This window comes from Uranotaenia lowii, chromosome 3 (assembly GCF_029784155.1).
Source record: "Uranotaenia lowii strain MFRU-FL chromosome 3, ASM2978415v1, whole genome shotgun sequence".
In the NCBI taxonomy this organism is placed as follows: domain Eukaryota; kingdom Metazoa; phylum Arthropoda; class Insecta; order Diptera; family Culicidae; genus Uranotaenia; species Uranotaenia lowii.
In genome coordinates, this window is record NC_073693.1 from 282312657 (window position 1) to 282333885 (window position 21229).

General features: G+C 36.1%; 1 protein-coding gene across 1 annotated transcript; it reads left to right on the top strand.

Moving 5' to 3' along the window:
• Window positions 1-5968: 5968 nt before the first annotated feature.
• On the top strand, window positions 5969-19505 carry LOC129753333 (probable cytochrome P450 9f2). Its single transcript, XM_055749147.1, has 3 exons — window positions 5969-6297; window positions 6355-6527; window positions 18093-19505. The coding sequence occupies exons 1-3, from the start codon at window positions 6086-6088 to the stop codon at window positions 19319-19321; spliced, it is 1614 nt and encodes a 537-aa protein (XP_055605122.1). The 5' UTR covers window positions 5969-6085; the 3' UTR covers window positions 19322-19505.
• Window positions 19506-21229: the final 1724 nt, after the last annotated feature.

Genomic DNA, 21229 nt, shown 5'->3' on the forward strand with positions numbered 1-21229 from the left:
ATAATTGACTTATTGGGCCCACGCAAATCGACAACGAGTCTTATGTCATTTTTGCCCTTTGGCACAACTAATAGTGATGAGCAGAACGAACGATCCATGTCACCAACTACATGTTCGATGATACCTGTGTCAAGAGGAAGAATGGCAAGTTTGTTAAGATCCTCTCTAAATCAATAAAACAGCAATAAAAAAATACCTGTGCTCAGCAAGTCATCCAGACGCTTCTCTGTTTCTTCTTTAAAAGCTGGTGGTATACTTGTGAAAATATTTCGGGAAGGAGGCAACGTTCTATCATAAGACAAAACGACTGGTGGTACATTGAATTTTGGGAATTCTAAATAATAGTCGATCATTCTTATTTCTCCAGGGAAGTTACGATTTTCTAATAACGATGTATTGTGCTGAATTGGGACGTTCAATCCTAGCTGTAATAAGCTATATCTTATTCCTGTGTCTCTACTCAAAAGTGGACGAGCATTGGGGATAACGTAAAACTTTTCTGTCAACCGGGGCCTTTCATCCGATATGAACAACTCTGCTTCGAATGTAGCTTGGACCGATATTTCACCTGGAACAGCGTATGCTCTGAGGGGTTTGTCGGTACCCTTATTGACGTTGTACAGTAAAGATGAGGTTATTTCGTTGTTCATCAATTTTTTGAATACATCTCCCCCCACAGTATTCACTTCTGCTCCTGAATCGATTAAAAAATTTACAGCTACGCCTGCGACAAGTCCCGTAACAATGTAATCTTCGTTGCGGATTGAATAGTCGATTGTACTAACCGGAGCCGCAGAATGCTAAAACCAACGAATAAGGATTATTTCTAGAAAATTCAAGTTCAACGTTTTGATTATCAATGCATTTATTAAGACAATTTCAAATACGAGAGTAAGTACAAAAAAAGTAATTCAGTGCCAATCAAAAACATTAAAAAAATTATCATGTTCGTCCAGTTTTTTGTCAATTTAGTAACGTTTCGGAACAGGTTAAAACTAATATTAAAAATTACTAGGCACTTACAGATTCCACGTCCTCTGACATACTATTAGTTTCATCCTTCGCTACAGCCGCAATCATTTTTAATTTCTTTGAAGGGGCCTCATCGTCAGCATCTTGCGAAATTTTCTGAAGAGTCCGTGGTCGATTGAGATTTCCAGTATTATTTCGATCTGCGTCTGGGCAAGCTCTTCTAAGGTGACCGGGAGTTCCGCATTCATTGCAATTTTTGTTTATAGCATAACAGGCTGACGCAAGGTGTCCAGTTCCAAGACATCTCCAGCATGTCAAAATTTGATTACCGAAGTTTCCAGTTCGATTCCCGCGGTTAGCTGTTCCTCGACCGCGAGGGAATCGAAAATTTCCGGTAAAGGGTCTGTTTGGGTTGGTGTATCCTCCACGTCTAACATTTTGGTTCCAATTACCAAAGCTGTTGTGCTGACCACGTATAAAACCTCCACGCTGCGAATTGCGCTGCCAGTTTCCATCGTTGCCTACTGGACCGTGAGGAATTGGTGCTATTTGTTGTAGTTGGTGATTGCGTTGCCAGTTCCCGTCATTGCTTACTTGACCGTGAGAAACTGCTGCTATTTGATGTGATCGATGATTCTTTGCAAATATTTCCTCATTCAAGGTGGATACTTCACAAGCGCGAACTTTATCCATCAGTTCGGCGAGTGAAAAGCCTTTTCTCAACGCTTTGCGACCAATCTCACGAATTTTAATGTTCGCCCCGTGTGATTGGATCACGTCAGCAACATTTTCAATCAGCTGATCATCCGTAAAACCACAGACCTTAGCTGCACCAATCACGCGTTTGACGTACTTCACATCGCTTTCGCCAAGATCTTGAACCATTGTTCTCAACTTCTGACGTTGGGTCAGACTATATTGATGCGAGCTGAAATGCATCTTCAAACGATGTATTGTGTGAGAGTACGGGAAAGATGTCTTGTCTGGACCATTAATAGGAGAGCTTGTTTCGTCAAGAATATCGATCAACTTCGGTCCTGCTTTAATTCTAAAGTAGCTTAACATCGTAGTTTCATCGCTAATGCCGGCCAGTTGCATCGAAGCTTCCAACAGCTCGAGCCATCTTTCGAAAGATTTCCGATTGATATCATCTTGTCCATCTAATGGTAGACATTCGGAAATGCCCAAAGGCGCAAAGGACATGTTGGTTGCTGACGAAGTAGAATCGTCTTTGGAAAATCTGTCATCCCGAAAAGTGGAGTGAGTCGGGATGCAATCATCCGAATTGGAAACGAGCTCTTCCGTCAATTGCCGTTTTTCAGCCCGAGCCTTCTTCAATTTTGTCGTAAGAGAAGCGTTGCGTTCATTGGAAAGCTTCAACTGTTTAATAACAGCCTTAAATTTGGCATTCCCTTTAACCGTCCTGTAAACAAAAAAAATAGTCTTATTCCAGATCTAGCCGACTTTAAATAGATAAGAAAAAAATCAACCAGAGAAACTTTATTGTAATTTGTAATTTATTAACTAAACCATATAGCGTATCAGTTACGATGAACTATTAACTCCGGTTAAGGAAAACATTTTCGTTACAAAACTTTTGATATGTAAAATCCAAAGCAATTTCCTCTGGTTTATAATTAATTTTGCTTGAAATTTGACATGGATGCTCATTAGGACCAGGAACAATGAAAAATGTTTTCAGATTTTCAGATGACCCTTTGTGGAGGGGGTCGTCCATACAAGACAAATATTGTTTTCGCGATATTGACGTTAATTTTCGTCGAATTGTGTTGAAAATTTGCACATGAGTGTTTTAAAAGACCAGCAATCGATTTCAAGTGTCAAATAATGTGTAAGGGGTCGGCCATAGGGGTCGTCCATATTAACTATTCACTGTTAATGCGATATTGTCGTTTTTATACATCCGATTCAGATGAAAATTGGTACACGTGAGTTTTGAGAAACGGGAAATCGGTTTCAGGTATTAAATTCAATGTAAGTGGCCTGACAAAAAGGTCGTCCATATTAACCATTCAATATTTTTGCAATCGTCGTTATCATAAATCGGATTGGGATGAAAATTTCCACACGAGAGTTTTGAGGGCAATCGATTTCAGATATCAAAGATTGTATAAGAAGCCACCGAAAAGGGATTTCACTTTTTTGCAATCATTGTGTTATTATGCAACAATCGAGTCGTAATTTGATATTTCAAGTTGAAAACGAAACGAAGTTCGTATGGGATCAGCTAGTAACATTATAAAATTGATGGATCTTATTCGTTTTTTTAACTCGACGGACAAAAGTATTAAAACATTTAAAAAAATTTGTCATTTGAAGAGTAGGCAAGGAGGCGGATGTAGGGATCAGGATAGATAATGAAACCAAAATGAGCTAAATAAAATATTGATTCAGAAACGTTACATCATAATTGAGGTTTTAATTACGAGGAGATGACTTAGTTCATACGAGCGTGAGCGTTACGTTCCGTTATATGAAAACGTGAGCGCAATTCAATTCGATTGGAGCTGTCAAAGAGAAAGAGAGGAATGAGATCTCAAGCGTGTAGGTGTGGTAGTTTAACGTGGTCTAACCGTTAATACAGAGAGGCCGATTGAGGTTGGTATTGGTGAAGTATCCTTTTCCAAGCTGCACCTGCACCGCATTGTGCCGGCCGAAGAGAAAGGCCGCCAGTTAAGAAACGCATATTGTCGAGAGCAGTCCACCATTCCGTTAGCCCGTTCACTCTAACGTTTCGCTTCGCGTGGCAAAAATGGCGTCGGCGTCCGACAACAGGTCCCCCGGCCACTACATCTTGAAATATATTTCAATTTTTTAAACTCATATTCAATAATCAACTTTGTGTTTTGTATAAATTGTCTAGTTCAAAATGGATTTTTTTTCCGAGAATTCACATTTTAAAATGGTTTAAGATTTTTATTAAAATTTGAGATCTAACAGTGAAATTTTCCTATCAACCCTTCAATTAAAAATAACAAAAGGAAATGTTAATTAAGATGAATAAAACTAAACAAGTATTATGATTTTTTTTAAACCAGCTTTAATCATGGTCATATGCTGATCTGATCTGATGTTCATTTTAGGATTCGGATTCAATTTCTTCAGATATCTGGTGCTACATTTTTGTCCTCTATTTCTGTGCACTGATTCTTATATCCGAAACTTCAAACTCACAAATTATTTGTTCAAAAAAAGCTACATAATTTTGATTTTTTTAACGTCTACCGGATTTATTGTGCGTTTTTGGTATTGTTGTTTTTTCTAGCTGATTTGAATTTTGAAAGCCCCCCCCCCCCACGGGCCTAATCCAGATAGAAAGGGGAGAGGGGTCTCCTTTACAATTTTCAGCATAACTGGAAAACTAATCAAGCAAATAGAACCAAATTTAGAATTGGAATAAATTTGAATACGAGAAATGTTACTAAGATATTTTGAGAACCCTCTGTTCTTCAAGTGGAGGAATTTTAAGGGGAGAGTATGCTCCCATACAATTTTTTACATTACTCGAGACCTTATCCAGTGAGTGGAACCAAATTAAGCTTAGAAAGGTGTTTGAGTACGAGGAATGGTCCTATGAATATTTAGTACTACTGCCTCCTTCCAGTGGGGTGATAGGAAGGAGAAAAGGGGGCTTCTTTACAATAACTTTAGAGCTTATCGAGGAAATGAAGGAAATGATACCAAATTTGGCATAGGAGGGAATCTGTATACGAGAAAAGGTTATAGTTAACAAATGGAACCAAATATGACATGGGAAATCATTTGGGTACGAAAATTGGCTGTAATGAAACACCACTCTTCTTCCACGGAATGCGCAGGAAATAGGGCGAGGACTATAAAACAATGGTGTTTGTATAACTGGAGAAGCAAACAGAATCAAATTTGGCATGAGAAGGTTTTTAAAAACGAGATATGTTTCTATGAAAGGTACAGACCCTTCTGCCTTGCAGTGTGAAGAGGGGAGGGGCGGAGGGGGTTGTATTGCTTGAGAATTTATCAACCAATGGAACCAAATTTGATATTATAGGGTTTTTGATTACGAAAAAATGGGATCTTTCCAGCGATTGCAGATCGGAAGGAAAAAAGAGGTTTCCGTACATGTTTTTTTAGCATAAATCGAGTATTAAGTATTAAGTAATAGAGACAATAGAATATGAGGCAGGTTGTTTGCGTACGTATCATTTGAGACCCTCACTTCAATCTCGAAAACTCATAAGAAAAATGGAACGAAATGTTACGTTGTTTAGATACTAAACATGTGTCTATAGTAGTTCGTGAGCCCTTTCCCCCTCTTGAAAGAGGTGAGTATCCATACCAGTAAAACATTCATTTTGAAATCATTAAATAATCAATGTAAAGCCTTTTAAAAACAGAGCAAAAAGGCAGATATTTGAAATCTAATTTAGAGATCAAGTTTCAGAAAATTAGATTGAATCATTCGTAACTCCAGTCGAAGCTCTTATTTCAGAGCGGTTGCTTCTGAACTATGTTGAAATTTAATTTAGAACGATTCTTGAAATCAATTAAATTTTAATAATTTCCAAAAAATACTTTTATTTTCAAAAAGTGTAGCAAAGTACACTGGGTCAGCATAGTTATTCAATAAATTTTGAGTCCGCTCTTTTGGATTCAGCCTGTTTTTTTTTCTCTCGCATATACTGATATCTTAACGTCAAGCTGTAATCAGGCATGGATAGCCTTAAATGGACCGGCTGATTATTTTGCAAATCATCCCTTTTTATACCCCATGCTGAAATTTTCATCATTCGAAAGAAATTTCATCGCATCAAATATACCTACTATTTATAGCGAAAAAAACAGTCTCATAGGTCATGCACATACTTCCCATATGATTGTTGGAGTCCAACCAAGCTCAACGTAAGATCGTTATTTTGCTACCTAATTCTCAAAGTTCGTTCATTACCTCACTTACCTTGGGGTGGAGTTGATTCAATTTATCATAAGAGCATCCCGGTAAAAAAACATCAATCATTTCGTCATGCATCAAAACAAACCAACCAATTTTCACTACCCAAAACCGGCTCAGTTCCAAAAATCGACTCAGTTGTTTTCGTGAACTGACCGAGCAAAGATGGAGATCGGGCTGATAACGCTTGGGTTAATTTTAACCGCGCTTGTGCTTATCTATCGGAGGATTACCCACAAGAATGACTACTTCCACGATAAACCTATTCCGTCGATGGCGGTCCAGCCAATTTTCGGAAGTACGGCTGGGCCAATTTTGAATCGGACTACCTTCAGCGAATTCATCGGGAAGATCTACAACAAATATGCGGGTGTTAAGTGAGTTAATAAATCACTAATTTGAAAATATAAGAGAATAATATGCCTAAATTGCAGAGTTTTCGGTTTGTTCGACATGACCATGCCAATGTTCGTGATTCGAGATCCGGAACTTATAAAAAACCTCGCGGTCAAACATTTCGACCATTTCGTTGACCATCGGCCGTTGTTCGAGACTTCGAATGAAAGTCCGGATATTTACTTCAACAAGATGCTGATCAGTCTGACAGGTAAGAGCCATTTGTATCGTGTCAATCTAGAAAATTCACATGCTATCCAGATGGTTGAGAAATTCCATTGATGATTTGAATTTGCGCTAAGGGCGTCGACTATTTCATCATGGGTAGGTACAAAGCACTTCAGACTTAAAAGCGTGATTTGCACATTTCAAAATCATTCATTCGGATAGCTTCATAGTGATGGGATACCATCCATATCATCGTTAGAATCATCATTCATAACAAAATAAGCTTATCAATTGATTTAAAAAAAAAATAAAAACAAATTTCTCTTTCTGCTAAAACCCCTTTTATTCACGACGTTTCTTATACGTGTACGTACATGGAAATTTGGAAAAATGGTAAAATTTTAATATTTTGAATTCAACCAGTTCCGAAAATAGTTGTTGAAATTATTTATATATTTCAATACGATTTTCAATGTTTCTACAAAACGCAATTTTATTTTAGTGCAAGAAGATTTTTATGACTTATTGGGACTTAAAAGTTTCTTAGAATACCAAATCTGTTGAAATATAGGCTATTTTACAAAAACAGCTTTTTTTCAAAAAAAAAAAAGATAATAATAAATAAATAAATAAATAAAATATCGACAATTTTTTGCATATCTTCTTCGATGTTTCACAAATGTATTTAAAACTGTAAAATAACATGGGTATTAGACTGCCCCATAATATGTATGTAGATTTCAAGCTTGTGAAATGTTATGCGCTGCAGGCTTAAATTGATCTTAAGCCTAGTACAAGGTCTCATACCAAATTTGGGCCAGATCGGATCACGGGAAAGGGTCGCTCAACGAGAAAAACCGTTTTCAAAAGAAATCGGCCGAAGGGGACAAAAGTTATTCATGAAAAACTGGATTTGTATGTTATTGTATGTATGTATATTGTATGTATTTTTATGTAACCAACAAGGTTCTCAAATGACGAAAATATTATAACTTTTGAGCACCGGAAAATAAGCTCAAAGTTTTTTTCATTTTGTCACTACAATCAATTTCAAAACGCGTTTCTACTTTAACTTATTGACTTGGGGCGTTAGAGCACAATTGATCGAGGCACGATGAGCATTTTCTGCCGTAGCATCTAAAGCTATGATCATTTAGTATCCGGGCACTTAATTTCGGTGATAGCACTGACCACACTGACATGACACTTAGAACAAAAATTCAACGATTTTCTGTCTAATTTTTTGTTGTCAGATTTTGCAGGTTCGCTATATCGACGGCAGGTGGCGAACCTGAAATATTTGACCAAAAATGCCCTGTAGGAAAAATCGTCCTGTTTAGCCCGATTTTATCGTAGATTTTGCCTTTTTGTTTTTTAAAAGTCGGGTGGCATTTCCTAACTGGGATAGCATTTCTTCAAATCGATCGATGCGCACTCTGGAATCGACATTGCGTACTGTTGGAAAAATTATCCAGAAAACGAAATCGAGTGTCCAGTCAGTATGGTCAGTGGTGATAGTTACGTTACTGGAGCTCGGATATGCAAAACTATAGCAGCGTTGAGCTAGTTATGAAAAAGATTATATACACAGAAAAAAAAATGTAATGCTACGATACACGGAATTTTGCATTTTTTGACTCGAAAATAAAAAGCACTCGAAAAGACATGTAAAAACCACGAACCAATATTTACAGCTTAGAAAATTCATGTAACCATACATGTTAGAACATGGGTAGAAAGGAATCGGGCGATTTCATGTAATTGTTAAGCTATTTTCATGTAAACCTCCGTTCGCATTTCATTTGATTGTGTATTGTAAATCTACACACTTGAAAAATGGAACATTACATTACGCGTGAGTTTACATTTTTTGTCAGGAATTTATTATACCTTGAAAAATCATGTAAAATTTCATGACTCACATGGATTCATGCGTAAACAAACATACTGGCATTCAATTACAACTAATTTTACATCTATCTTACATGTAAACTGATTTACATGAAAAATCATTTACACGTCAGCCACAATGCAGCACATTTTTTGACGGGCAGCCATTTTCAGAATCCAAAAATAGTTTGTCACGGCGAATTTCGACTAAAATTAGTGTTTTAAAGTGGAATATAGGTTCCCGTTATATTTTAACATACATGCTATTGAACTTCAACGGAGACTTAATCAATTTTCAATGTTGTAGCTGCTCGAAGGCATTGACTTTTTATTAAAAAATATTTTTGAAAAGTGTGAAAGTATGCATCAATAGTGGAAAAACGATTCTTCGAGGCCCATCTTGAAATTCAACTGGAGCTATAATTTCCAAAAGATTTTAAAGTTTTGTGAACGTCTAACAGAAATGTAGGTATATGTACTCAAACTTAATATTTCATTCGCGTGGATCAGTGTGCTGTTTAAATATTTCCAGCAAAATCAATTTTAGAATCCCCGTAAATATAGAAGCATGGATGAAGTTGGATATCCGCAATGTTACTCCAGATAACCGAAGTGTTGTGTAACCGTTGTGTATGGTGAGTATTATGTAACTTTATTCACCTTTAGTAATACTATAGATTCTTTTTAAATTCCAGTGTAGAACGTATTGAAAAAAGAAATTACTCCGATAACCATCCATGATGATAGGTACTGGATAGCGAACGATATAAACCTAAAATAGTTTTAAAACTAATGCAGCTGAAAACTATGAAATATTTTCACTTCTTCAAACAGTAAGTTTTCACTAATGTTCTCTAAAATTAATTTTAATTCGTCCTCCAGATAACAGGTAATTTTAAGATTAAATCCATTCATGCTTTTGAAATAATAGTATATTAAACTCTTAGTCAAAATAACAATTTAAAATGATTTTACATGTAAATATAGTAACAATCATTCCAAATAATTACCTTCGAACACGCAGGGTCACTACACATGACACTTTTTCTGCGTTATCTTTTCCGTACAAATTGTATGAAGATTACCTTTAATATTTTGTTTTTCGTTCAGGTTTGTTATAGAAAATTAATGTACTTAGACGCGGTTCAGAAACTAAAATATGTATACGAAACCTTTTATCTTTTATTCAGTCAAAGACTTGATATGTAGGAATAGTCATTTTAAGATATTGATTCTTACCTTAAAAACTTCGTTTGGACAGTTTCATGTTAATTGTTTTATCCATGAATTCCGGAATTATGTTTTCATTTTAAAATAAACTCTACAATATGTTTTCCTCTGCAGAGAAAATTTTGAATAATGTTTACATTTAACCAAAGAAAATAGAGGTATATAGGTAAACCACAAGGAACTTCAGAAAAGATTATTACGGAAATTTTTGAAAAATTAAACTTTTTTTTTTGCATATCGTCTATAAGATTCTGTTAATAATTGCTATTCAAAACAGTTATTCACGAATTCTTTAAATGTAATCATCTGAGCTGAAATTAAGTCATTAGCCAATAATATTGATAAGTTACTTATACTGTATTTGTTTTCTCCACTCGTGGAGTGTTCCACCGTACCCGATAAAAACAAACACAAATCCTCGCCAGTGTATTGCTACCTCGCTCACTCACACGCTCTCTCGCAACACTGGCAAAATTATCGGTGGGCCACCGTCCGTAAGCAGAACTCCGACAGGTCAAAACCAGTGCAACACCGTCCGAATAAACAAACAGTTTGACAGCACCTAGTGGTGCACCAGTGCAACACTAGTGCAACACTCGGCATAAACAAATACGGTATTAGAAATTCTGTAACATTTTCAGGAACAGAATTGAACACCTGAGTATACATATACATGATATATCACACTTTGTACCATGGTTTATCGATTCAGTCAAAGTTGTTTTCATATAGATTAATTCAGTTTCCAAATGGTCGCAAGCAATACTTGCGCAACATTTCAAAAAGGGCGAAACTCAAACCGATTTAAACGCGTTTGAAATTTCAGAATATCCAATCAAATCCTAATAAAAAAAAAACTGGTAAATGGAGTTGGATAATGCCCAAGGAGAGGGAAAATTCGAGTAATATCTACGTGGGCATATCTATTTATATTCTTAATGTTGTTAAATATAAAATAAATACAACTCAATATGTGCTAATCTTGAACCAATCAAGTTTGCTAATAAGTAAAGTGAATCGAAAAAACAGGAAAATGAATTTTATACTTTGGTAAATATTGACATGTTAAAATGACATGTTAAAATTAAAATTAATAAATATGTTTAGGTTTTATGTCTCTCTGCTATTTCAATTTTCATGTATTTATATTTAACAAATTTTAGTCAAATTTTCAAAGCTTCATATTTTAAACAATTTTCTTTCATCTTCACGGCCTCCAGAATGACTGTTAAGACTATTTTTTTTTACAATTGGTAGCTACGCCCTTTTGAAATTTAACGCTAGAATAAATCTCAACATGATGCCAAACGCTTTTTTTACACTTCTAAATTTGCCGTGTAGTGAATTTTATGAACGCGTTCCATTTTATTTACGTGTTTTAGATCGATTTTTTCGAGGACCAAATAGTAAAACGGGTTGAAATTCGGGAATTTCGTGTAACCCAACCATTTCAAGGAGACTATGGGACCATCCGGTAAAATTCGACTTCTTCGTAAACTGAAGAAGCGCGCTGTCTTTTTTTTCGGTTCCTTAACCCGATTTTTCCGGAATTGATCGTTATCAGCATCCTCCGAAATGAACCATGGCTTATTTAACGCCCAGAAGAAGGTGCAGACCAGTGCGATCCTGCTGAATGGAGCTGCAATAGGGCTGAAGCGGAATCGAGGCTATTTAAGCCAACGATCGATTACCACATCTCAAAACGATGGACGATCCGGAGGAGGAACGTCGGTCCGAATTCTACTATCAACCGTTATCCCACGAAGCAGTTTCAAGCTATCTCTTAACCGGAAAAGGGCATTCGATATCAGTAATGATTACTGAAGAGACATTAATCCGATTGAGTGAGTTTCATTTCTAGTTGGTAAGCTTATTATAATATGTTATTTTAAATTTTCTGATTAATTCCTATCTATAGAAAATCAGAACTCGAAATTAAGCGTTAGTTTTAACCACAGAGTAAAATTGAATGTTTTTAAAATTTCCCTTCCTCCAATTTGCCTGCAAAAATGGAGATTGCATTGAATTTTCAGTGTCGTAATAGTTTGAATTTTTAAATACGTCTTCAATATTGCAAGAAATTATGATAACATCGAATAGGTGTTCATGAATGTTTTTCGTGTCTTACTAAACAGCGCCTGTTTGGCCATCAAGACGGTCAAGAACCCGCAAAATGCAGCACTCAACACCAACTACGAGTAGGAAACTTTGTTCCTGGAGCTTTCGGCAATGTGATGGGGCCCGGCGAGACTGTTGTTCACAAGATGGGCCTACGAAGACGAAACAGTTAGCGGCGATTTAATCAACAAGTGGTATGTTTTCAATTGAATAAATTGAATAAATTTTGATATTTTTTTTTGTCATTATCTAGGCTCTCATAAAAGTTGTCAATAGTCGTTGAGGTTATCGGAAATCCGAGCAGAGCTGATTACATACAATAAGGGCGCCTTCCACTTGTGAGCCGTGGCTGGTTAATCCTCGAAGACGGCCACGAACGCAACATCAGGCGCAATTTGCAGCAGGCTGTTGTATCTAAGATTGCCTGCGAAGCCATCTCCTACACCGTGAACAACGAATATGATCTGAAATCCGGACCAAAGTTTCTGGAAGCTACTACCATTAGAGGGGTGTCGCCAAGGGTACGGATACCAAATACTAAAGCGGAAACGGCCCCAAAGAAGCAGCTGAGTGATGATATATGCAATTCAATTCAACAAACTATCCCGATTCTTCGAATGAAATTTTCCGGTGGATTTGAAGGATAAGCAATAATCAGCAATTAGATTCGACCGGATCTTTGAGGGCGTTCCTGTTCCGGAGATGGATCTACTTGAAGAATGCGATGGTAAATATTATAGCGTACATCTGTGAATGTGTTCCAACGCGAATTACTTTTGCCTTTATTTGGCAATGAGTTCATATTTTGTTAAATAAAGCAACTAAAATTAACGTATACCACTTTTTCAGTTACTTTTTTAAAAGATCCGATGCCAACTAAACTTCATCAAATAGAGTTGAAAATGTAAATTGATTGTAAACAATAATATTGAACGCGCACAGAAAATTACATGTGTGCATGGGTAGAAAAGTCGCGGGATTTTACATGTGTAAAAGCTGCTTATTTCATGGAAGTTTACATGAAATAAGCAGCTTTATCGCTCGTAAATGCCCGATTCTTTTCTGCTCATGCTATCGCACGTAAACGTACGTGGATTTTACTAAGTGTACGGAGTTGAAAATGTAAATCTACTTTAAACAGTACCGGGTTTCAACACTTGATAATGCTGCTTATTTCATGAAGATTTACATGAAATAAGCAGTTTTATAGCACGTAAATGCCCGATTCCCTTCTACCCATGCTCTTACACGTAAATATACGTGGATTTTTCTAAGTGTGTAGCCTATTTTTATTTTATTTTTAGTAAACGTGTGTTTGAGATATTTTCGATGAAAAGGACATGGTAAAATAATTTTGCTGAATCGCCTCGAACATTCTTCATTGTCAACTTAAAAACTAATGAACTGTTGATTTTTCTAGTTTTTTTTTGGCTCAAAAGCTACAGCTTGACTTGTTTACATCTGACGATTAAGCCTATTGGTTAGGAGTCGGAGAGGTAATTCAAAGACTGGAGTTCGATTCCTGGTCGAGGTGATTTTTTTCATTTACCCTTCATGATCGATTATTTTGATTGTTGGATTATACTAAGGTTGCCAGAATTTTTTCCACTCCCATCCGCGCTTAGCAATTCCAGGCATTTTTTCAAAAAAACCTGGCAAAATCCGGGCATGGATTTCAATTTTTCAAATTCAAAAACCGGGCAAAAACCGGGCAAAAACCGGGCAAAAACCGGGCAAAATTTAGATGTAATTATACATAAAAGCAAAGAAAAAATGCAAAAAAAAATGAAATTCATATTTTATTAATGTAATTGCAGACTTCCAAAAACTTGTTGGAACACTTAAATATTTAAAGCTTTATAAAAGTAAAACAGTGAAATTATGTGAAATAACCGTTGAAAATTTCCATACCGTTAATCGATTTTGCCAAAGCTTACTCAAAAACTTTGATTTTTTTTGGTTTCTCTGTGAAAAATCCGGGCAATATCCGGACTTTTTTCACGATATCCGGGCAACTGGGCCGGACCGGACCTTATCGAAATTTTGCATCAAATATCCGGGCAAACCCGGATAAAACCGGGCAATCTGGCAAGCTTACATTATACGGATAATAGCATCATCTGCCAAACACAGCATTAGAAACATAATGTATGTGTGTGTATGGATTTTTTGTATTCTACAAACAGACATACATATTTCTATTATTGCTTTGTTTGATAGATCTACGATTCACCGTTTAGTGCAAAATGCATCGATTATGAATGGTAAATAAAAAAAATCAACTCGACCAGGAATCGAACTCAAGTCGACTGATTACCTCCCCGACATGTAACCAATAGGCCAAAACGTGAGATGAAACAAGTCAAGCTGTAGCACTAAAATTCAGTTGACTTGATCGAGTTGAATTTGCTGCTTGATTCGACGGCAGAAAATGCTGATTTTCAGCTTCTGGCAAAAAAAAAATTAAAATGCATTTTCAAACGTTTTTATCGACTTTTTCAAGTTTTAGTCCGTTAGGAAATAGACTTTTTTAGTGTCTAAACACGAAACGATGAAGTCACTGACAAATTATAGCTGTTTTCTATGGTTAAATTTGCGTCCTTAGCTCCCTTTTGACTCAAAAACACCAAAGCGTTTCCGAGATAATTTGATATTAGTTCGTATTGCCTTAAAACTTTGCATGAAATACAGTTATTTCTTATTAGATATCTATTTTCAAGATAAAATTGGTTCAGTCTGGAACTTAGATTTTAAATCAAATTATTTTTCAAATGGTTGAAATATTTTTTTTAGTTTAAGTAGAGACACTTTACCATCTTACCATCACTTATGGCATTCGTGTCTTGATAATGATTATGATTTGGAGTAGGTACAAAGATTATGAGATTTTGATTTAAAATTCAGATTGAAATTTAAGATCCAAATTTAACATTCCAATTAATCTATTAGCAGCATCTAACATTTAAAATTTTAAATTCTGATATGGAATGAATTATTAGCGATGATATTAGATATATTCGTCCGGCCAAATACTGCCAAAAAATACAAATGAGAAATAACACAAAATTGATGCGATGCATCATAAACTTAGTTTACGTGATAAAAACTGTAAAATGAATTTCAAAATTATTTTGCGTGTATGGAAAAAAAATTTTAAAAAAATTAATTACGGCAATTGGTTTATGCGTTATGACATCACCCATTCCTTTTTCTTTTTATTTTGTCTTTATTTGAGAGGTTTTCAGCCGCAGGCTGTTTTGCCTCTGACCCCTTTTTCTTAGTAGGGTGAAAATCACCTGTTTTTGTAAGTTTAAAAATAATTTGTGGAAACTAATAGTTTTTATAACTACGTTTATTTGATGTCCCATCAATCTCAAAACTTTTGAAGTGCAAGCGGTATGATAAGTTAACAGCTTTTTTGAACCAAGTGAACTGAAGATCACTTTTAATGTGAAATCGGGCATGGAATCCGAACATGAAATTCTTAAAATTCTCAGTAGAACAGTTTTTAAGTTATGCTCCAAATATGATATTTTGGAAAAAAATTAAAAAAGAACTTGAACTTGACTGCGTAACATTAATTCGAAATCTCTTTTCTGCATATCAAAGGGGAATAAATTTTCTATCGATCATCTGAATTTCACTTTATGATAGAACAAATGATTGAAAACGCATTTAAAAAAAAAAATTTATCCGCGAAAGTTTTAGAATTGAACGAAACATTTAAAAAATCTAATTTTCATTTATACTTTAATATCAATTCAAAACACAGAGGTTATGTATAAGAATCGATTGAAAATTGAAGAAATTATGTTTACTTTACCATACCAGTAGTTTTTGCTATTTGGAATAATTTAACAAAAAGTGATGTAGGGCTAAGTGCGGTAATTATGAACAAAGGGGAATTCCGAACAAACGCCATAAGCGCCGTTAGGTTCATAGTAGGGTCTCAAATCTGATCAAATGTGCTAGTCTGTCATTCTATTGATAACTTACAGTAATAACTTGCAAACTAACTATGTAAATTATGTAGTTACAGTTATTAACAAAATTCATGTCTCTGAGAATCGAAAATCATTTTGAGACGTGGCTTATCAATTGACTCCCTCGTCAATGTGAATGAAGATAAAATGTTGTTTTTTAAAGTTTTACGTTTGGTAATTGATGGTACATGTGATGTGATATGATTTAATGTTTAAAAAAATTTCCACCCACGCCCTAAGAAGTGTTTATATTTTCCCCATACTTTTCAAGATGCGGGGTAATTATTAACACGCGGTTTCTCAGCATTCGTTTATGATTAAAATTTAATTTGGTGGTAAAAATTACTGGTATTCCTATTGCTTTTTATGAATAGTTTTCTTCAAGCCTAAATTGATACAAATATTTCACTTGGAGACTGCAACACGAATGGAATTGGAACAAAAAAGTTATAACGGTTCAAAGATTATATAGGGTGATACGGTCAAAATTTGGTCAATATCAACTTGACGTATTTCTTTCAATTTTGCATTTTAAAAACCTGAACACCCCTCAGGTGTGTGTGTGTGTGTGTGTGTGTGTGTGTGTGTGTGTGTGTGTGTGTGTGTGTGTGTGTGTGTGTGTGTGTGTGTGTGTGTGTGTGTGTGTGTGTGTGTGTGTGTTTGTGTGTGTGTGTGTGTGTGTGTGTGTGTGTGTGTGTGTGTGTGTGTGTGTGTGTGTGTGTGTGTGTGTGTGTGTGTGTGTGTGTGTGTGTGTGTGTGTGTGTGTGTGTGTGTGTGTGTTTTTCTGGGCCCCAACGTTTTATTTAACTTAAAAAAAATTAATGAAATTTTTGTGGCTGTTTGAAGTATAAACTACGAGTTTTCACGAAAAAATCCGCCATTTTTTATCTGTAAAAACTCCCCAAAGTAAAAAAAAAAAACAACGTTGGGTACTTGTATTTTATATTTAGAAAATATGTTCTTAATTTGAAAAGAATGGAATAAGTACTTTTCAAATGACGATGTCCACGGACTTTAAAAATGTGCTTCCGAGAAAAACGGGTTTGAAGTTTCTGCTCCTGCTTTCTTGCAGTATTAGATAGGAGGAGATAAAGGCCTGTAATTTCTACAGTTTTGCTTCAATTGACTTGAAAATTTGACACAACATTCTTGAAATGTTTTACAATAAGAAAAAAAAAATCGATTTTTGGAAAATGTTTGACTCTACCCCTCCCCCTTAAGTCCCTTACAACGTACATATTAATCACTTTTACAACTTTTAAGTTCATTCATGAGAACATGTAGTTCACTCATGGGAATTGGGCAAAATAAGTCACATATATGGTACATATTAATCACTATTGCAACTTTCAATTTCGTTAATGAGTACATAGAGTTCACTCAAGGAAATTGGGCAGTTGATTCTCTTTATCAGTCAATATGTAACTTTCAAAGCCTTCATTCAAGTAAATTTGTGACTTTTGGTTGCTTGAGTAGCGAAGAAAAAAGTTAATAATGAAAAGCCAGTATTTTTTATTCCTCCTGAGCACAATATCTTTAAATTCTATTCACGTTTGAAACTCAAGATACCCCTCCCCTGGGTCATATCTTTGGCATGTGACCTTCTGGTAAGATAAGTATTAATTTTGACTTTGAGTGAGTGAGATTTATCATGTTTAATTCTTCCTATACTCGAAAAGTACACCACAGTTCGTTAAATTATTCAAAAAGGCAAAAACTACTGTTAAGATAAAGTTAACATAACTTCTATCCACTTGAAATCATTGTTTTGAATTGATATTTAAATATAAATGAAAATTAGATTTATGAAATTTTACGTTTGAGTCTAAAACTTTCGCTGAAACAAAATTTTCTCTTTAAAATTGCGTTTTCAATATTTTTATCTATCATAAAGTCACTAATATCAACAATATTGTTGATCATAAACAAGAGTGAAGTTCAGATGATCGAGAGCAGATTTTTCCGGAAAAGAGATTTCGAATAAATGTTATGCATTCTAGGATATTTGATTCTGAGTACCAGTATTTTTTTAGTTTTTCAAAAAGATCATATTTGAAGCATACATCAAAAACTGTTCTACTGTGTTTTTTTGAATCTCATTTTTGGATTCAGTGCCCAATTTTACATTTAGAACATGGGTCAGACAATAAAGTTCACGATTTTTTTTTTTAAATTTGTAAACTAGTGTTATCTGTGGACATTGAGTTTTTAGAGGCCATTGAAGTTGAAAGTGTTGCATGATGCCCCAGTTGACGGTACTTGAGATTTAAGCTTATAAGAAAAATTTGGAGTAAGCTTCATGGAATAAAAGCGTCATAATTCAGAACTATGGTGATTTGCAAAATTGTTAAATTATCTAATTCATTTTCAACTTCTTTACATTGCAGGACAAAAATGGCGAGATATGAGAGCCATGTTGAGTCCAGCTTTCACCGGCACCAAAATGCGTACGATGCTGGGACTCATGACGGGATATAGTGAACAAGCGGTTTCCATCCTGAAGCAACAGGCTTCTCGTTCCGGGGGATATTTACATTACGAAATGAAGGATCTCTTCATCCGGATGGCCAACGACATCATCGCAACGTGTGCCTTTGGACTGAAGGTCGAATCAATCGAGAATAGCGAAAATGACTTTTTCCGGATGGCACAGCGCATGTTTAATTCGAACAAACTTAAAATGATGGCACGCATTTTGACCTCTAGAATCTGGCCCGGTCTGTTGTCGAAGTTTGATATCGACTTGTTCGATCGGGACATTACCAAGTACTTTTCCCAAATTATTCGGGAGGCAGTCCGGACCCGCAAAGAGCAGGGCATCGTTCGACCGGACATGATCAATATGTTGATGCAAGCCCAGCAAGGAACGTTGAAACATGCCCAAGATCCCGCCACCGAAGCGGACCAGGATGCAGGATTTTCAACTGTTGAGGAATCAAATGTTGGCAAACAATCGATTTCGAGAGCAATCAGTGAACCGGAATTTATAGCTCAATGTTTGGTATTCTTCGTCGGTGGGTTTGATTCGATTTCTTCGATTTTAACGTTCGCGTCCTACGAGCTAGCCGTGAATCCAGATGTTCAACAACGGCTGTACGAAGAAATTCAGGAAACCAATAAAAATCTTCAAGGTAAACCTCTGGACTACGATACCCTCCAGAAAATGAAATACATGGATATGGTCATTTCCGAAACTTTGCGTCACTGGTGTGCTCCAGCCCTAGATAGAATTTGTGTGCAGGACTTCCACTTCGACGATGGCAATGGGCTGAAGTTCACCATTGACAAAGGAACCAGCATTTGGATCCCGGTTCATGGACTTCATCACGACCCGAAGTACTTCCCCAATCCGGAAAGGTTCGACCCAGAAAGGTTCAACGAAGAGAACCGAAAGAACATCAACATGGATGCCTACATACCGTTTGGAGTTGGACCTAGGAATTGTATCGGATCCCGTTTCGCGCTGATGGAGATGAAAGCTCTGCTCTTTGCGGTACTTAAGGAGTTCTGTCTCGAAAGAACTGCAGAGACCCAGGTGCCGCTGAAACTAGCCAAGGGATTGATTTCACTTAACAGCGAGAAGGGAGTTCATTTGAGATTATCATTGAGACAGTAAATGTTTGTCTACGGAACATTCATCCATATGCATTTCTTTTTCAAAAACATGTTTACTATCAAGACTTTTGAAATGTTTGAATGTGTTAAAAGTTTGTGAAATCAAATTGAAGTGATAACAAACATATTTTGACCAATTGTAACTGAAATTCAATAGATATTTACTTTTTAAAATATGTAAAGTGATTTTTAAACGCTATTTAAAATAAATTCATTTCTTATATTTTATTCATTTATTTGTTTTTCAGTTCTTTTTTTTTTAATGTTCATACGATTGTTGGAACCATAGGGGCATAGGGTGATCTTATTCCGTTTTCATTTTTCATCATACAATTTTGGAAAAATTGTCGCTGCCCGTGGCGTAGAGAAAAGCGTTCATTTTCTATGCCAACGGTCTTGAGATCGAATCCCGAACACGGCAAAAGTAGTGCACTTTATGTGGGTTGGTGGTTTAGCATTTGTTAGATGCTAGCCATAATACCCTCGAAAGATGTACGCTTAGTGTTAAGTTAATGGAATGTCTTCGAGGAAAGATCAAGTCTGATTGAAATCGCAGACATCAGATACCATACCCAGAAAGTTTCTTCTTGCGTTGTTTTCTGGTTATCGGTATTTTTGGCATTTGTTTTTTTTATGGCTATCGTTATTTTGACATTTGGTTTTTTTATAATTGTGTTTGTGTAATATATCTAATACTGAGGCAAAGAAGGTGTTGAGATTGTTTACATCTGTGCGTGCGTTGGTTGACTGTATTCTTGGTGTTAAATATATGACACATCTCTAGAAAGTTTAGAGTGTGTTTGTTGAAGCTACTATCCAGTCAGATGGCGGCAACGTTACACGATTTGTCTATGTATCGTGTGACCAACATCGTTTAAATAAGTGGTCGTGAATCTTGTTTTAAGCTTTTTTTTTGCTCAGGTTTAAGCTTTTTTTTTGCCTTGAGAGCTTAGGAGATGAAAGCTCAAATCTGAAGAAAAAAGCTAAATCTGTCAAAAAAAGGGGAAATCTGAGAGATGTGCTCCATACGGTTTGTATAACATTGCCAGGTCTTACTAAGGTTGAATGTGTGCCCTGTCTCTAAACTGTGTTCGATGAGAGCTGTGTTGTCTTTCTCTTTCTGTCTATTGGTTGCTGTGGTGTTGTTGACATTTCTATCTTGTTTTGTCCCAAGTACTTTCATGTTGCTACGATGTCCTGAGAGTCGTTGGTCAAGCGTCTAATGTACAGGGTGACAAAAAAGTCCGGTCACACACGCAAATCTCAATATTTCAAAGAATAAGAAGAAAATCAGAATCTGGTTTTCATAGCTTTATTCAGTAACTCATAAAGATACTTCACAGACGGTATCTTGGAATTACACCACCTTTCTCTGATCTAACTAGCTTCAGACGTCTCGGAAAGTCGTCGCAGGCGGCGCACACATGCTCCATCGGCATCTCGTCCCAGATTTCCCTGATAACTCGCTCGAATTGCTCCAAATTTGTTAATTTATAGTCGTTCGGTTTGACATCATATATCCCCACACGAAATAATCCAGTGGATTCAGATCCGGAGACGACGGAGGCCATTCATTCTTTGGAATGAAATCTGTCAAATTTTCCTCACACCACGCCTGAACAACCTTTGCGGTGTGGGATGGGGCACCATCTTGCTGGAAGCAGTAGTAATCGTCTGCAAACAATAGTTCAGCTTGAGGCAGAACATTTTTCTTCAAAACCGTGTCCAACTAGTACGCTGCGTTGATTTTGACCCCTTTATCGATAAAAATAAGAGGCAGTTTACCTCTCTTGCAAATGGCTCCCCAAACCATCACTGACGTCTTATTTTGGAACCGGGAAACGTTCAGCTTGTCCGCAGGAGCTTGCTGGAGGCTCACACTCCAAACTCGATCATTTTGACGATTGAC